The following is an 18790-nucleotide window of genomic DNA, read 5'->3' as shown; positions in this document are numbered from 1 at the left end:
TTTCTAGGCGGCTGTAAGATTAGCAAAAATGGTCGGTTACGTCTCAGCAGGTACCGTAGAATATTTGTACGATCCCTCTGGTCAATACTACTTCCTGGAGCTGAATCCTAGATTGCAAGTAGAGCATCCTTGTACAGAGATGGTGTCTGATGTTAATTTGCCAGCTGCTCAACTTCAGGTAAGTCAAGAATTGTTGTCCAGTTGTTGTCATTTTCGATACTTTGTGTGGGCATTTCATAAAAACGAAGCTGTTTATGTATGTTTACGAATATTTTTGCTAGACTTATAATAGGATATTATCTTTTGTTCTCAGAAGAGAATATCGTGTGCAGGGTAGAGGGATGTACAGAGTAGGTCTTTACCGTTCGCTTCTATCTTCTTTTTTTGTATAGACATGACTCTGTTTTTTCAATGTGCCTCTAGTAAGTTGTCATTCCATCGTTTTCGTGGTCTTCCCACTTATCGTCTTCCTATTGGGGAACCGTGTCTCGCTGTCCTATTTGTTGTCATTCGGCTTATGTGGTCATTCCATTATATTCTTCTGTTTCTTACCCGGTTATTAATGTTGTCCACCTTGCATCTCCGTCGTATATCTGTACTTCTAGCTCTGTCCCATATAGTCTTACCATCGATTTTCCGAAGTGTTTTCATCTCCGCTGTTTCGAGCAATCTTTTTGTCCTCTCTGTGTCGGGTCGTGTTTCTGCCGTGTATGTCATTGGTTTGATGACGGTTTTGTAAATTCTGCCTTTCATTTCTTTTCCGATATTTTTATTTCTCAATATTGTGTCATTCAGGCAACCTGCAGCTCTATTTGCTCTATTCACTTGATCTTCCACTTCTGTTTCAAGCCTTCCGTGGCTAGATAGTGTGATGCCTAGATATTTAAACTCCATCACTTGTTCTATTATCTGACCCAGCTCCAATTGACATCTTATTGGATTTGCTGTTATTACCATGCATTTAGCATATAGGTCAGGCCATGGACTTCGGGGGGTACAAGGTTTGCAGCGCAGTATGTCGTGCCCCCAGTTGTACATGCTATGGCATGCTGGACGAGCCATACAGTCTGTAGTCACTACCCCGATGTATGAGCGGGAACACAATATGCATAAATACTCATACGCTCATGAATCGCACCTGGCGAGTCATGGGTGCCTTCACATTTCACTCTTCTTCAACTGGTCTTAAGTGAAATGTTCTTTGATCTATGTGAAATGTTTTCTTCCGACCCCGAATGGCTGTTAGGTTTCCGAGGGCAGACGGGTCACTATTTTATTCACATTATCTATTCTTTCCTCTTAAACTCGCCAACACGCATGGCAAGCTGGCAAGCGCGGCGGTTTAAATTGCCATTTTCCCTCGAAGAATGAAATGTCAGATAATAAAGGAAGATTACCCCAGGTGAGTAGGGTTCAAAACCTAGAGTCTCACACTGATCTATCAGTCTGTCCCACGGATTCTGGGGGGGGGGGGGGACAAAGTTCTGACACAACCTGAGAAAATCACAAAGCGATTTACGATGAAAGTTGCAACGCTTAACGTTAGAGTCGGAAGACAGATTACTGGAATTAGAAAACGAACTACAGAACATTAAATGGGACGTAGTCGGACTCAGTGAGGTAAGAAGACGAGGAGAGTCTCTCGAAACTAAACTCTGGTCACCTACTTTATTATATGGGAAGTGAACACATCTCTGTAGGAGGAGTAGGCATCATAATACACAAGAAACTCTCCAAAAATGTGGTGTTAGTAAAAGCAATATCTGAGAAATTCATTCTGAAATTCATACAAGTCTATGCACCAACATCAACCCATCGTGACGAAGAGGTAGAACAATTTTACGAAGATATATTAGAAGCCATAAGAGAGAATAATGCCCACTACACTGTCATGATTGTGTGGTGATTTCAGCGCAAAAATGGGAACACAGTTAGATGCATCGGAAATATCTCTGGGAAATTTCGGAAGTCCGTGTAGAAATGAGAGAGGTGAAATGCTTTTGTCATTTCTACTAGAGAATAATCTTTATCAAATGAATACCTTTTTCTTCAAAAAGCTACACAGACGCTGGACATGGAGGAGCCCAGACGGTAATACCCGCAACGAAATAGATTACTTTATTACATATAAAAAATATATATTTAAAGATGTGACCGTTCTTAATAGATTCTCGACAAACACTGACCATGGGATGGTTAGAGCTACCATTGAGATACCAATTCATTTAGATAGAAGCCATAAATATATTAAAAAAGAAATACTTTCACTGGACACGCCCACACGACGAAACAGCATTTGGAGACTACATCAATAACACTCTTGATCACACCATAATATCAAACGATGTCGATTAGTTGAACAAACAAATAGTTGATACGCTTAAACTGGCACAAGCACGTTTTTGCCCAAAGACCAAAAGACAGTTAAAAAGTGAAAGGGACATTGATCCACAAACCATTAGGGCACTCAATAAAGACATATCGAAAGCTGTGAGAAGAGATATTAGGAAATTTAAACATGAAAAATAGTACATACTATAGAGCAAAACCGGAGCATGAAGGTAATGAGACGAAAAATGGCGACAAGTAGAAAAGAAATTTTCCAGCTTAGGGATAAAAATGGTGAGATAACAACAGACAGACAGAAAATACTAGGAATAGTCGAAGAGTTCTACACTATATTATACACAAACCAAGTTAACAATGTCATAAATCCAGAAAATAGACACAAGGTACAAAGCCAGGGATCTGAGGATATTCCAGAAATTACTCAAGATGAGATACAATATGCACTCCAAAAAATGAAAAACAACAAGGCTCCGGGAGATGATGGAATAGTTACAGAAGCTATAAAACTTGGCGGAACTTCTCTTCTGAAAAAAATACAAGACCTCTTCAATCTCTGCTTGTATAGTCAAAAAATTCCTATAGCTTGGAATAACTCAATTACAATTCTTCTGCATAAAAAGGGTGCAACATGAACCTAGAGAATTACAGGCCAATTTCTCTACTCAACCATTTATACAAACTATACACCAGAAAAATAACCAATCGATTGGAAGCAAAATTTCAGCTGTACCAACCAAAAGAACAGGCTGGTTTTCGCCCCAACTACGGTACAAATGACCACCTACAGTGCATCAAAGTGTTGATTGAAAAATCAATTGAATACAATAGACCTCTAGTTTTAACGTTTATAGACTTCAATAAAGCGTTTGATACTATCGAACTGCCCGTACTACTTAATGCATTGGAAGAGTGTCGAATTGATCATAGGTACAGCTGGTTCCAAAAAAAACATACATACAGCTGGTTCCAAAAAAAACTGATACGACTCTTAAAGCGTATTTTGTAGAAAATTGAGCAGTGTACTTTCTTCTTCTTCTTCTTTTTGTTTTTGGTCTCGCTGCAAGGCAATTACCAGCACGATTTATAGGCGATCTTGATGTAGTCTGGCTCTAAGCCATATCAAAATCGCTGACTATGTTCTTGTAAAAAGCTTTTGATGAGGTGTGATATAATGAATATGACTTTAATTATATTTAATTTATTATATTTTGAAGGATAAATACTTATTATTTACATACTGTTACTGTCACTGCCAAATCTTCAAATTTGTCAGATAACTTCAACCTCAAAAAATGGCTGTTTGTTTGTTTGTTTATTTTATTATTTGTCTGTCATAATAAATATAATATAATGTCAGACCAATCATACACTGCTCAAAATGATCAAATCTTACTAAGAGTCGTATCAGTTTTTTTAGGAACCAGCTGTACACTAATATTATAGAAAATATATACAGAAATGCTACAACAACTATAAATCTGCACTGTCATACCAATAAGATATATATCAGGAGAGGTTTTCGACAGGGAGATACTATGTCGCCTAAGTTGTTCATTACTATACTTGAACATGCTTTGAAATCACTGGAATGGGAAAATAAAGGAATAAATATCGATGGTGAGATGCTTAGTCATCTACGATTCGCAGATGATATTGTTCTGATTTCAGATGACCTAAAAACTGCCAATGATATGCTGAATGAACTCCGCGATGCAGCACGTAAAGTAGGTCTAAATATTAATTACCAAAAGACCAAAATGATGACGAATTTAGTTCCGAGCCATCCTTTAAAGGTAGAAGACGTCGAAATTGAAGTTGTTGACAGCTACATATACCTTGGTCATACGGTAAAAATTAGCAGAGACAATCAAACTGCTGAGCTGCTAAGAAGTATAACTCTGGGATGGGCAGCATAATAGACTACGTGATATTTTTAAAGGTGATATACCTATCAGCTTAAAAAGAAGAGCCTTTAATCAATGTGTCCTGCCTATTCTTACATATGGCGCAGAGACACTTACCCTAACAAGGACATCTGCACGAAAACTACAAGTGACGCAAAGTAGAATGGAAAGATCATTGTTGGGCATAACGTTAAGAGATAGGGTAAGAAACGAAGAAATTCGTAGAAGTGGTGTAGAAGACATAATAAAACACATAGCCAAAATTAAATGGAAGTGGGCAGGACACGTCGCTAGAATGAGAGATGATAGGTGGACCAAAAAAATCTTGGAATGGAGACCGAGAGCGGATAGACGAAACCCGGGAAGACCACCCACAAGATGGACTGACGACATAAAGAGGATTTGTAGCAACTGGATTGCAGCAGCGTAGGATAGATCTGAATGGAAGTTTTTCGAGGAGGCCTATGTTCAGCAGTGGACGACTATGGGCTGATGATGATGATGATGACCATGCATTTTGTCTTGTTTGGGGAAATAAACATGTTAAATTTTCTGGCGGTTAAAAATGTTAAATTGGTGCAGCATACGTTGTAAATCACCTTCACTTTGAGACAGGGGTGGGCAAAAGCCGGCCCGCGGGCCGGATCCGGCCCTTTTGCTTATTTTATCCGGCCCATTGAGAAATCCCGCAAGCAATTTGTTTTAAAAGCGTAATGCATTAATTTTTTTCGAATCCTGAGAAAACTAATAAGTATTTTTTTAAAATTTAAACGCAGAATGAAATATTACATTATTACCGAGGGCCGAAAGTCCCTGAAAACTTCTATAATGTTTATCACAGAGGTGAAAAAAAGAGAAAATTTAGTGTGATTTTTAATTTCAAAATTTCAGTCTTTCTCCTTTTAATGATGGTCAAAAGTTCTCTGTTCCTTTTCCATTCTGTGCAACACCATTTCGTTCGTAATATTATTGGTCCATGGTATTTTCATAATTCCCCTAAAAAGCCGCATCTCAAAAGCTTGCAGCTTTTTCATTAAGTCAGCATTAACAATCCAATAAAGAAGAAGATAGTGGACATAATTTTTATTATTATCCCGGTTTTTTTATAGCGTTATCCGTCTTCCGGTTGCCAGTTTCCAGCTTCGTCCGTCGTTGCATTCGTCAGGGTGAAGGTTCCTTTCCGATATTGTCTTCTGAATGCCGCCTAGCCAGGATTGTTTCGGCGTTCCTCTCTTCCTTCTTTCCCTTGGCGTCCATTTTAAAATTTGTTTTGGCAGCCTGTCGTCGTCCATTGTCGTCGTACATGACCATACCAGATCAGTTGTCTCCTTTGAATTTCGTCTATGATAGTTGACTTGACATAACATTTTACCATCCGATATTAGATTTGGAGATTGAATCTTTGGTTACTCAGAAATTTCCTCATCTTCAAAAAGGCTGCTCTTGATTACTCTATTCTTGATCGAATTTCATTTTTATCTGGATCCTTGTTATGGCTTAATATAATGGACCATATTAAAAATTTCGTAATTGTACTGGTAACAAATTGTTCGCATGTACACACCAGAAAGACAATTTATTATTATTAACAGTCAAATGTCTTTCTCCAAATGCTTTAAAATGATACTTACAGTATTTTTGTCAAAAAAATTTCTTGGGCAGAGAAAAACCTCCACCAAAAACATTAGCGTACATACTGGGTATAGTCCTTCGGCCCCGGAGACATTTTGAAAATTTCATTTTGGCCCGCGCTTAAAAGTATTTGCCCACCCCTGCTTGAGATATTAGTATTGCATCGTCTGCAAGCAGATTCGCAGTTCGCTTTTATAGAAGAGGATATTTCTTGTGAATTTCTATGTTGGGTTTGTTAACAAACAATTTTCATATTTACTGAAGTTTTAGCATCATATGTAACGAAACCTCTTACTTTTTATGCAAAACTCATAAACTACATAGAGTATACGAACTTATCCTAATAACAGGATAACTTCTCAGCGGATCCGAAGATACTTTCTTCTATGCGTGAATCATAAATTAATACAAGTCCTGCGCTGTTACCAGAAGTTCAAGAGACATACTGTCTTCTGTAGTTCACTCCTCACTGCACTACTGCTGGTTCTAGTCTGGAATAGTCTATGGGGCTGGATTGGTAGATTGAGCGGACAATGCTCATGCTGTTATCTCTTCTATTAAGACAATTAGGTCGCTTTTCAAACTTAATGGCTTCTCGGATAATTTTTGGTTTATAGAAACAAATAGTGGATATAAACTAACGTGCATAGAAATCGGCCCACTTAAAAATTTGATCATTTTTGATGTCTCATATTTCCTAAACCTGTTGTCAGATTTAAGTCATTTTTTGAACATGTTATAGTCTGATTCTTTACCAATACCATTGTAATAATATTGTTGCTAAACAGGTAAATTTCCATTGTATACCGGGTGTACCAATCAAACTGTGTTTTTTCTCAAAGTTCGCATCACCCTGTGGAATATTCTAGCATTTATAAAATACTGAAATTAAAACCCAACTATAGCCTCAGGTTTTGTTAATATTTTGTTTTTTGATTCATTCGTTTATGTTAGATAATAAAAAAGTTAGGTACACTTCGCGTCATATAAAACTGGTACACTTTTTTTTCCCAATGTAAACCTGTGTTCAGACTGACAATTATTGTTCGTGAATCACTTCGTTGTTGCCATCACAAATAACGGAATTGCACTAAATCTAAATACAAAAAAATAACGTTTAAAATGTATATTTCGAATTGTAATACATATTTATATTTAAATTCCATACTTGTTCATTGTAAAAGTTATTCATTTTGTATTAATTTCAAATTAAATTTTTAATTTTTCCAGTGTGTTTTATTTATTCTACACAACTTAATGCAGTTTTGTCCTACAATTTACGAGAAACCAATCACACTCTCGATTTGACATTAAACATAATAATTTAAAGTTATGTCAAGATTTATATCTATCATTATTTTTGAATTGTGGGATCGGTACTCACCGGAGGGAACGCAGACGTTCGGATACAATTAGCGTCTCTTTGCAAAGACAATGACGTCGACTTTGCAAAATAACAAGACACTTACTCAACACACACACTACACATTACACCTGAGTTAGTGATAAGTTATACAATTACGTCGCTAAAGGTTCTAGTTCCAAACCAAGGCCAGAATCAGAGAGAAAAAATTTTTTTTGAATTGAAATATTTTCATAAATTATAATAAAACACGAATCAATGTATGGATACTTAATTGAGATGACGGAAAATTACCATTGTTTTAGTTTTTAGTATATTAAAAAATGCGGTCTGTCACTTAGCCCCGTTTTTACCTAGTTTGATATAATATTTTCGTTGAACTAGCAACGTTGCCCTAGAAATTAGAATGACACTTGTGACAAGATCAACTTACACAACTTGAAAAACACGATTTTCGGTTATAAGAGTTGTACCAGTTTTTTTTTTTGACGCGAAGTGTACTTTAACAACAAGACATGTTCTTCATCAATACACGGTGTTTCTAAATAAGTGCGACAAACTTTAAGGGGTAATTCGACATGAAAAAATAATGACAGTTGGCTGTATAAAAGTATATCCGCAAATGTTTCGTTTCCGAGATACGGGATGCTGATTTTTTTCTTACAAACTGACGATTTATTTATTGCTTTAAAACCAGTTGAGATTTGCAAATGAAATTTGGAAGGTTTTAAGAGATAGTTATTGCGGATTGTTTGACATAAAATTAAGAATTTCATATTCACCATTAGCGTGCATACGGGTAATATGATCGATCATATTACACGTATGCGCGCTAATGGTAAATATTAAATTCTTAATTGTGTGTCAAAAGATGTGCAATAACTACGTCTTAAAACTTACCAAATTTCATTGGCATAACTCAACTGGTTTTAAAGCAATAAAATAAATCGTCAGTTTGTAAGAAAAAATTCAACATCCCGTATCTCGAAAACGAAACATTTGCGGACATACGCTTACAAAGCCAACTGTCATTATTTTTTCATGTAGAATTACCCCTTAAAGTTTGTCGCACTTATTTAGAAACATCGTGTATTGATGAAGAACATGTCTAGTTGTTAAAGTACCTAACTTTTTTATTATAAGCGAATGAATCAAAAAACAGATTGTTAAGAAAACCTGAGGCTATAGTTGGGTTTTAATTCAGTATTTTATAAATACTAGAATATTCCACAGGGTGGTGCGAACTTTGAGAAAAAAACACAGTTTGATTGGTACACCCGATATACAATAAAAATTTACCTGTTTAGCAACAATATTATTAGAGTAGTATTGTTAAAGAATCAGCCTATAACATGTTTAAAAAATCACTTAAATCGACCAACAGGTTTAGGAAATATGAGACATCAAAAATGACCAAATTTTTAAGTAGGCCGATTTCTCTTCACGTAAGTTTAGTTCGGGAATTTTCAAAATCGATGTTGTAACTTGTTTAGAGGTGATATTGGTCTAGGGTTGAAAATAAATCAAAACTGTGAACTGAAGTGGAATGTTCATGGATTCTGTTTTGAATTCTTGGATATGTTTGACCTATTTCACCTGTTTTATCAGTGACACCTTTGATACAAAGAAAAATAGTTTTGGGCGATGATATGATTTCGCGGTAACCATTTCTCTAGAATTTTTTCCCACCTGAGAAAAAAGTTTTGGGCGATGAGATTGAGATTTAGATTTAACGAGAGATAGATGATAGACATCTGTGAATGCTCCTATTAATATGATTTCGAGGTATAGCCTAATAAAATAAAAAAAAGTCAAAATGTAAATTCGTACAGGTTAAAACAAATTTTATATCAAAGTTTAGGTGGGTACAAAAGATATTTTCAAGAAAGTATCCAAATCATACAAGGGGATCATTGTTTAAATAATTAAAAAGGGGTCATTTTTGCACAATATTTACTTTTTTAACTGCTGAGGTAATTCCCTTATTAATGAAGGTCTATGGGATTTTTTTCTGCAAAGTTGAAGGGAAAGTCTTTCACATAAGACTTACTTAATTAAATTTGACCCCCTATTTATTTAAATAATTATACATAAAATTTTAAAAACAAATTTGCAAAAAATTATTTTTAGCGTTTTAAATAAGCACTATAAAATACCTTATTTTACAGAATAAGTTGCGCTATGTTACCAGTATTAAGCAAAAAAAAATTGGTAGAAAAATATTTAATATTTTTTGAGATATTGAATTTGTTTATTAAATGTTACTATATTTTCAATTTCAAAAACGCGGTTGTTGCCAAAGAAATATTCACCTGCTTAAGATCTCATTATTTTTATTTTTATGTATATTTTCGATAAATGTATTGATAAATTCAAATTTCAATTAAACCCCCCCCCCCTAAAATGGCATTTGAAAATTATTCAAATTTGTTTATAATTTGTTTTTTTAATAACGTCGCGGGCATTAAGTATTTTGAAATGCCGTTTCGATAATTGGGTTCCTGGGAATTTTTTACTAATTAACAAAATTTTATGTCGTTTTTTCTTCTTCTTTTTTTTTTCTTGGAGTTTTATTACTACGGGCCCTCTAAGGGTTAAATTTTATTAAGAGTGTCGAATCTCTGAGTTGTAGATTCTAGACCTAAAAATATTAAGATTTAACTAAAATCTCTTAAATAAAATGTGGCTACTTACTGAGTTACAGGGTGTTTTATTTAAAAATTTAAAAATTATTGTTACCAAGTACTTTAAAACTATTTGACGTATCCTTATGATACTTGGCAGAAAGTGTGGTTATTATACACCCTACTAAATTGTGATTAACAAACGTTTCTAGCTAGTGCCACAGGCGTACGACAGGGGATAGTGAATGATTGACCCTTCCCAAATTGTACGCCACTGAGTGAATTACTATTTTAGCGAAATTTTTCGATTCTCCAATACTTTGTATGTAAATACCTTTATTGGTATCGATAAAGTCATCAGTTTGAGAGATATTGGAAGTTTAAAATGAATAAATGAATGAATCAAAATAACTATGCCGTTTCATTTTTAACGTCCAATATCTCGAAAACGAATGACTTAATCGTTACCAGTAAAGAGTATATTATTTACATAGAAAGTATTGGAGAATCGAAAAATTTCGCTAAAATAGTAATTCCCTCAGTGGCGTAGAATTTGGGAAGGGTCAACCATTAACTATTCCCTGTCGTATGCCTCTGGTAGTAGCTAGAAACTTTTATTTATCACAATTTAGTAGACTGTATAGTACTCACACTTTCTGCCAAGTATGATAAGGATACGTCAAATAGTTTGGAAGTACTTGGTAAAAATAATTTTTAAATTTTTAAACAAAACTCAGTAAGTAGCCACATTTTATTTAAGTGATTTTGGACCAATCTTAATATTTTTAGGTCTAGAATCTACAACTTAGAGATTCGACATTCTTAATGAAACTTAACCCTAGAAGGGACCGTAGTAATAGTAACTCCAAGGAAAAAAAAGAGGAAAAAATGACAAAACAATTTGTTAATTAGTGAAAAATTCCCAGGAACCCAATTATCGAAACGGCATTTCAAAATATTTAATCCCCGCGACGTTATTAAAAAAACAAATTATAAACAAATTTAAATAATTTTCAAATGCCATTTTAGGGGGAAGTTTAATTGAAATTTGAATTTATCAATACATTTATCGAAAATATACATAAACATAAAAATAATAAGATTTACTACAGGTGAATATTTCTTTGGCAACAACCGCGTTTTTGCAATTGAAAATGGAGTAACATTTAATAAACAAATTCAATATCTCAAAAAATATTAAATATTTTTGAACCATTTTTTTTTATTAATACTGATAACATAGCGCAACTTCTCCTGTAAAATAAGATATTTTATAGTGCTTATTATAAACGCTAAATATAATTTTTTGCAAATTTGTTTTTAAAATTTTATGTATAATTATTTAAATAAATAGGGGGTTAAATTTAATTTTGTAAGTCTTATGTGAAATATTACCCTTCAACTTTGCAGAAAACAATCCTATAGACCTTCATTAGTAATTGAAATGACCTCAGCAGTTAAAAAGTAATTTTTTTGCAAAAATGACCCGTTTTTAATTATTTAACCAATGATCCCCTTGTATGATTTGGATACTTTCTTGAAAATATCTTTTGTACCCACCTAAACTTTGATATAAAATTTGTTTCAACCTGTACGAATTAACATTTTGATTTACATGTAGTGTAATTTTATTTTACTAGACTAGTAACCATTTCTCTAGAATTTTCCCACCTAAGTATGGCGTACAAAAGTGCCATCTACTCTGATGGCCATGAACGAAACTGCTTACTACTTTACTCCTCTTGGTCCCTTCTAGTCCGTTGTCTTCTAGTTCTCTGGTAATATTTGTTTTCTAGGATGTCATTGGTCTACCTGTTTTCTTTTTCCAGTTGGTTGGTAATCCAGGGCTTGTTTGGTTATATCATCTTCATTTTTTCTTAATGTGTGTCCAATAAACTTCCATTTGCTTCTATTCATCGTTTTGACTATCGGCTCTTGATTAGTTTTTTTTCAAAAGTCCTTGTTACTTATCCGATTTGGCCAATATATTTTCAATATTCGTCTGAGGCATCTGTTTTCTAATAGTCTATAATCTATGATCTAATTTCCAAGTTTCTGCTGCATATAGCAAAATGCTCTTTACATTTGTATTAAATATCCTGATTTTTTTGGTTGTTAATTTATTGGACTCCCATGTTTTCTTCAGCATATAGAATGCATTCTAGGATTTAGTTATCCTTCCATTAATTTCTTTTACTGTTCCACCGCTAGCGTCAATTATGCTTCCCAGATAGTAAAACTTCTGTACATTTTCTACTTCTTCTCCTTCAATGAATATCCCCACTTCTCTTTCCGTATTTATCTTCATAAGTTTGGTTTTTCTTGTGTTAGTCTCTAATCCTATTTTCTTGCTTCTTTTGTTACCTTTTCTGTTTTTTTTTTCTGCATATGTTGCCTTTTTCGGACACCAGACATATATCATCCGCAGAGTCTAGATCTTCAGGCTGACCGAAAGCATTTCATCTAATTCATGTATTATTTTTCGTTGCTTTCTTCATGACCCAGTCGATTAAGATCAAAAATATGGTTGGAGATAAAATATACCCTTGTCTGACCCCACTGTCTATGTTGATTGGTTCTGTGAGTTTCCTATTGTGCATGATTTGCGCGGGATAATTTTCGTAGAACATTTTGATGATTCTTATATATTTTAATGGAATTCCATATCTCTTTAATATTTCCCACATTTTTTCTCTGTTAATCCGGTCAAAGACTTGTCTAAAGTCAATGAAATTTATATAGATCTTGCTCTGCCATTCTATTGTTTGTTCTACAATATTTCTTAATGTGTTGATATGATCTGTGCATGCTTTATTACTTCTGATGCCCGCTTTGTTTGGTCTTAACATTGTTTGTTCTACAATATTTCTTAATGTGTTGATATAATCTGTGCATGCTTTATTACTTCTGAAGCCCGCTTTGTTTGGTCTTAACAACTGGTCTATAGTTTCTTTTATCCTTTGTAGTATCATCCTTGTCATGACTTTACTCACTGTAGATAGTAGTTTTCGCATGAACGAAAACAAATTACTAGTTATCTTTTCTGTACTTTTCGCTACACTAAATATGCAAAAATTTACATCTTCCAGAAAAACTTTTTGTGGCTTGGATGTATTTTAGCCAGTACATGTTGTAGAGAACAGTATATGTTCTAGAGATGTTGGGCTTCGTGTTTCAGTTTGTATTTATCTACCCGGATGAGACTAAACGAGGTCGAAATGACGCCAAAGTATGTTGCTTACCAATTCAAGCACACAAAGACTGACAAATCATGCAATCTTTGTCATATTCAGTTTAACTTTTATTTATAAAAACCTTTGTATATGTTTTTTAGATTGCCATGGGTTTACCACTACATTATATTAAGGATATCAGATTAATGTACGGAGAATCGCCGTGGGGAATGAGTGAAATCGATTTTGATCAACCCAGACACAAACCACAACCCTGGGGACATGTCATCGCTGCCAGAATTACCTCAGAAAACCCCGATGAAGGTAAGAGCTAAGGAATATTCCCACTATTTCAACTGTTTAAATATCTTAAATAAGAATGACGTCTTAAGTATAAATATTTCAGGTTTCAAACCCAGCTCTGGTACCGTTCAAGAACTTAATTTCCGTTCGTCAAAGAACGTTTGGGGTTATTTCTCCGTAGCTGCTTCAGGAGGTCTGCACGAATTTGCCGACTCCCAGTTCGGTCATTGTTTCTCTTGGGGAGAAAACAGAGAACAAGCCAGAGAGAATTTGGTTATCGCCCTCAAAGAGCTGTCAATCAGAGGAGACTTCAGAACGACTGTTGAGTACTTGATTACACTTTTGGAAACCAAGAGCTTCCAGGAAAACACCATTGATACAGCATGGTTGGATATTCTGATATCTGAAAGAATGCAATCAGAAAAACCAGATATTATGTTAGGGGTCATTTGTGGTGCTCTTCTCATCGCTGATATTTCCATCACCAATGCATTCCAAGAGTTCCAGACCTCTTTAGAAAAAGGACAAATCTCAGGTTCCAATACTTTAACTAATGTGATGGATGTTGAACTGATTAATGATGGGTATGTCTATTTAAAATACAGTAATAATATTAAATATTAAATTTTAATCTATAGTGTCGGAATTTCAACATTTAGTGGAGTCACTGAAGGTTTTCACCTTAGATTTCGTTGAACCTTCATCGATTTTCATGAAAATTGGTGAGTAGTTAGAAGATACTACCAGGAATAAAGGTGATATTATGCCAACTTGCGGTTTTACCCTGGGGATGGATGCCACCCCTTCTCGGGGGGTGAAACTTTTTTTATTAAAAATAATACCAGAAATCGATAGAGGGGCAACTTCTAAACAAAATTTGTTTTATAAAGTTATTAACATAAATCAATACTTTTTGAGTTATTAAATATCAAAGATTTTATTTTTTCTTAAAAAAAATGCATGTTTTAAAGCTGTTTTTCACGAATTGCTCAAAAACTATAAGTTTTTGTAAAAAAGTTATTATTACCAAAATTAAAGATAATGAAAAATTTAATACACTCCCCACTTAAAGAACTAAACTAATGTTATTTCAAAGTGAGTTACGGGTAATTGAATGTATATTTTTTTCGACGAGTATTCAAATCCAAGTATTCAAGCTTACATAACGGGAAAACGATGCATTTTATAGAATATACTTGTTAAACACTTGTCAAAGTACTTCGGAATACCTATCAAATGAGCTCCAGTAGAAGTTAATAGCATCAAAATTAAGCAAGTTATGATGAAAATAAGAGAACCCTTTCGATTTTTTTAGGAAAAACTGAAAAATAAAGCATACGCCATTTCCACAAAAATTAAAATTGGTTGTAATCCTCACAAGAATTTCTTTAGGTTAACATAGTTAATGATTTCAACAATTTTGACCGGTTTAGAATGCATATTTTTGAAAAAAAGATGTAATTTAAAAAAATCAGAATTTTTAAAATTATCGTACTTTTCATGTTCTTTTGATAATAACTCAAAAAATATTCAATATACGTAAAAAATGATATATAACTAAATTTTAGTTTTTTTCTGTTCCAAATACTTTACCCATTTTACTATTTCTGTAGAGTAAAAAATAACCGAGATAGAAACGTTTAAAATTTCAATTTCGCTGCGAGAACCATGTAACCGGGGCTATTTAACCTTTTATTTTTAAAAAAAGTAAGAGGTTTAAAAGACTAAATTTGACGTTTTTTAATAGCTCTTGAAATCAACTTTTAATTAGTTTTTAGGTGAACCTGATATCTTAAAAATCAACGGAGTTATTTACAAAAAAACAATAACATTTTTTGGAAAAATTTTTAAAAGATAAATTTTAAAACATTTTTGGTGCATAAATGTTAATGCTATTAACTTGTTCGAGGGCTTATTTAATAGATATTTCTAAGAACTTTGACAAATGTTTAATAAGTTTATGTTATAAAATTCATAATTTTCCCGATATTTAAGCTTGAATACTTAGATTTGGGTACTCGACGAAAGAAATATACATTCAATTACCTATAACTCACTTTTAGTTAACATTGAAAGATTTTTCTAGTAAGGAGTTTATTTGATTTTCTATTAGCCTCAATTTTAATAATAATAACTTTTTTGTAAAAACCTATAGTTTTTGAGTTATTTATAAAAAATCGGTTAAAAACATGCATTTTCTCACGAAAAATTAAAATCTTTGATCTTTAATAACTCAAAAGGTTTTGATTTATTTTAATAACTTTATATAACAAATTTTGCTTATAACTTGTCCCTCTATCGAATTGTGGGGTTATGTTTAATAAAATAATTTTCACCCCCAGGGTAAAAGCGCAAGTTGGCACCATGTCACCTTTGTTCCTTGAGATATCATCTAACCACTCACCAATTTTCATGCAAATCGATGGAGGTTCAACGAAATCGGAGGTAATAGCTCATATCCACCTTCAGTGACTGCACTAATTGGGCAATTGAGCATAATTCGTAGTTTTCTTGTATTGCTATTGTATCTCTTCGTATATTTCATCATATATTTTTGGTTGCCCATTTTGCGATCAACGTCATAAATTTTCATCAGTTTACTTTAAATTCCTTTTAATTTTTAGCAATAAATACAAAGTACAAGCAACGAAAAGTGGGGCCAATACCTATTTTCTGCAAATGAACGGATCGTTTAAGGAAATCGAAATTCATCGTCTAAATGATGGTGGTAGGTACTTTTTTATATGTATTATTTATTTAGCTTATGGCAACATCACAGTTTTTGTGAATAAATAAAGAGGATAATACATAGTAAATAATAATTAATGTTTACAAAAAAAAAATTCGATTGACCGATATATTCACTCAGCTTATTGGTAGCCATTAAAAAATCTGACGAATTGTCATCGTAGGATCTGACCGGGCACTCCTCCACTAGATTGTTTGCTCTGCTTAGACCTTTTATATAAAATGGGCAAACTCGTACACTGGGTCCGATTTCTTTTGTCAGTTATTCCTTAGAAATTCAGAAAATGTGGAAAAGCCAAACGTCAACAACAGTGCGCATCCAAATCTCAAATTCAAAGTGAATTTGGTCGTGCTGTAGGCAATATTATGCTTCGCCGAGCCAATAAAGAGCAACTTCCATACAAACTTTGTACCATTTCCGGTTTTTTTTTTTTCATTTAGGACTCTATCCTGAAAATCCCTTAACACGTTAACTGCCAGGGCGGTCATCAGTGACCGACACTTAACCTACCAATAAGTCTGTAGCGGTCATCAGTGACCGCCGTAAGTGATTACAATTTTCAGTTTTAACTGATGCCAGATGCTGGTTAACTATTTTATTTCACCGTGCGTTGTGGCAATTTTGAACACAAAAATGACATTGGGTTATTTCTGATAATATTTATTTACCACAAAATAGAACAATTTAAAAGTTCAACTAAATATTTATGTAATGGGATACATATAAAATAATTCAGCAAAATAAAAATAGGTCTGAAAAAATAGTTATTGCAACCAAATTTTATTACTCAAAAACCACCAGCAAAATAAAAACAAAATTTACAAACTGGTTTGCACAGCTGAATGTCAATGTTTGCCCTGGTGCTTAACGTGTTAAGAAGTTCATTCTAAATATATAATGACCAAACTTATTACGAAACATGTAGAGTTTCCCAATATTATTTAAAAAGTTTTTTTGTCGCAGTGTATTGTTCTAGTACTACTTATAGTAACATTTGGTAGAATTTAGATTTATGATATTCATTTTTTTAGGAATTTTATTATCTGTGGATGGTGCTTCCTTCACAACTTACATGAAAGAAGAAGTAGACCGCTATCGTATAGTGATTGGTAACCAAACTTGCATTTTCGACAAAGAAAACGATCCTACTATCCTAAGATCTCCCTCAGCTGGTAAACTTATTGGTTTTGTAATAGAGGATGGAGGTCATGTCAACAAAGGGCAAGCGTATGCAGAAATCGAGGTAAGAAGAACGAGTTTACATTGGTTTAAGACACAATTGGCGTATTGCCTACATGCCCTAGGCCCTATTCGCTGTGTGCAAGTACTTGGAGGGGATACGAGAAACGATCGTGCGCTAGTAGCGGAGAAATCTTATAACTTTCCTAGCATATTTCTTAAATAATTCATATTGTCAATTGAAATTGTCACATTGACATATTTCATACCTACTGTCATTATGAAATCGGGCATTAACATTCTTCTTCTTCTTTAGATACCGTCTCCTCTAAGGAGGTTGGTAATCATCACAGCTATTTTCCCTTTTGAGATTGCAGCTCTGAATAAGTCGACGGAACAGCAATTCTACCACTTTCTCAGATTGTTGAGCCAGGAGATTTGTCTTCTTCCAATACTTCGTTTTCCCTGTATTTTTCCCTGCATTGTAGTTTTGTAGTAACACATATTTGTCCGCTCTCATAACGTGTCCGAGATACTGTAACTTTCTTATCTTAAGAGGATCGGTACGTATTTTCGGCTGCAATGCTATTCAAATGGGGATTCATTTTTTTCAAATCCTGAGAAAACTAATAAGTATTTTTGAAAAATTTAAACGCAGAATGAAAGATTACGTTATTAGCGAGGGCCGAAAGTCCCTGAGAACTTCTATAATGTTTATTTTAATAAGTTACAGGGGTGAAAAAACTAAGAGAACATTTAGTGTGATATTTAATTTCAAATATCTCATTCAAAATAAACTTTTTATTTATTCTAAGGGACTTTCGGCCCTCGGTAATAATTTAGTCTTTCATTCTGCGTTTAAATTTTTCAAAAATATTTATTGGTTTTTTCAGGATTTGAAAAAAATGAACACAATGCCGTGGTAATATTTTCCAAATCTGTCTTTGTCTTACAACGCACTCAACCGAATATAATATTGTCAGCATATATTGTCAGTCAGACACTGACAATCAGTGACAATTTTAAATATTTGACATTGCATCGGGAATATTTTGAGAAATTGATTAAATATTATTGATATATAGTGTATTTGATAAATAATTGATTTAAGACGTGAACTTAATAAAAAGTTATTTATTGTGTATTATTTGTGGAAGATCCAAGCAGAGAATACATCAGATATATCCTGTGATCCAAGTATTTTGTTGTTAGAGATGTTCAAAATTGTAAGCGTTCCAAAATAACAACATATTATTATTAAAAAATCACTTTAACACTTTTCCTCTTTTCTCGATTGATTATTAGTTTTTGTTGTACAAATAAATTATTACAATCACTGAAAACATAGTTAGTGAAAAAATTATCACATTTATTAACTGAATTAATCATTTGCAATTATAAAAATAACAGTCATCCAAGAACATTCAAAAGCCATCTCTTTAAATTAATTATGACATTTTCAAGTAGAATGACATTCTAGTAATGTTTACATATCCACACCAGTGTGAATTTTA

General features: G+C 33.5%; 1 protein-coding gene across 5 annotated transcripts in view; it reads left to right on the top strand.

Annotated features, from left to right (window-relative positions):
• The window catches only part of LOC126883135 (acetyl-CoA carboxylase), a 465330-nt gene that overhangs the window by 357444 nt on the left and 89096 nt on the right, over positions 1-18790 (top strand). For all 5 annotated transcript variants that reach the window (XM_050648387.1, XM_050648384.1, XM_050648388.1 and 2 more), the window contains 5 exons: positions 8-178; positions 13207-13369; positions 13452-13932; positions 15973-16076; positions 17129-17340. In XM_050648387.1, coding sequence (XP_050504344.1) covers positions 8-178; positions 13207-13369; positions 13452-13932; positions 15973-16076; positions 17129-17340 — 1131 coding nt within the window. The remainder of the gene's footprint in view (positions 1-7; positions 179-13206; positions 13370-13451; positions 13933-15972; positions 16077-17128; positions 17341-18790) is intronic.

This window comes from Diabrotica virgifera, chromosome 4 (genome assembly GCF_917563875.1).
Source record: "Diabrotica virgifera virgifera chromosome 4, PGI_DIABVI_V3a".
NCBI classification, from domain to species: domain Eukaryota; kingdom Metazoa; phylum Arthropoda; class Insecta; order Coleoptera; family Chrysomelidae; genus Diabrotica; species Diabrotica virgifera.
Note: the sequence above shows the minus strand (reverse complement) of the source record. Positions and strands in the feature narration are given on the sequence as shown.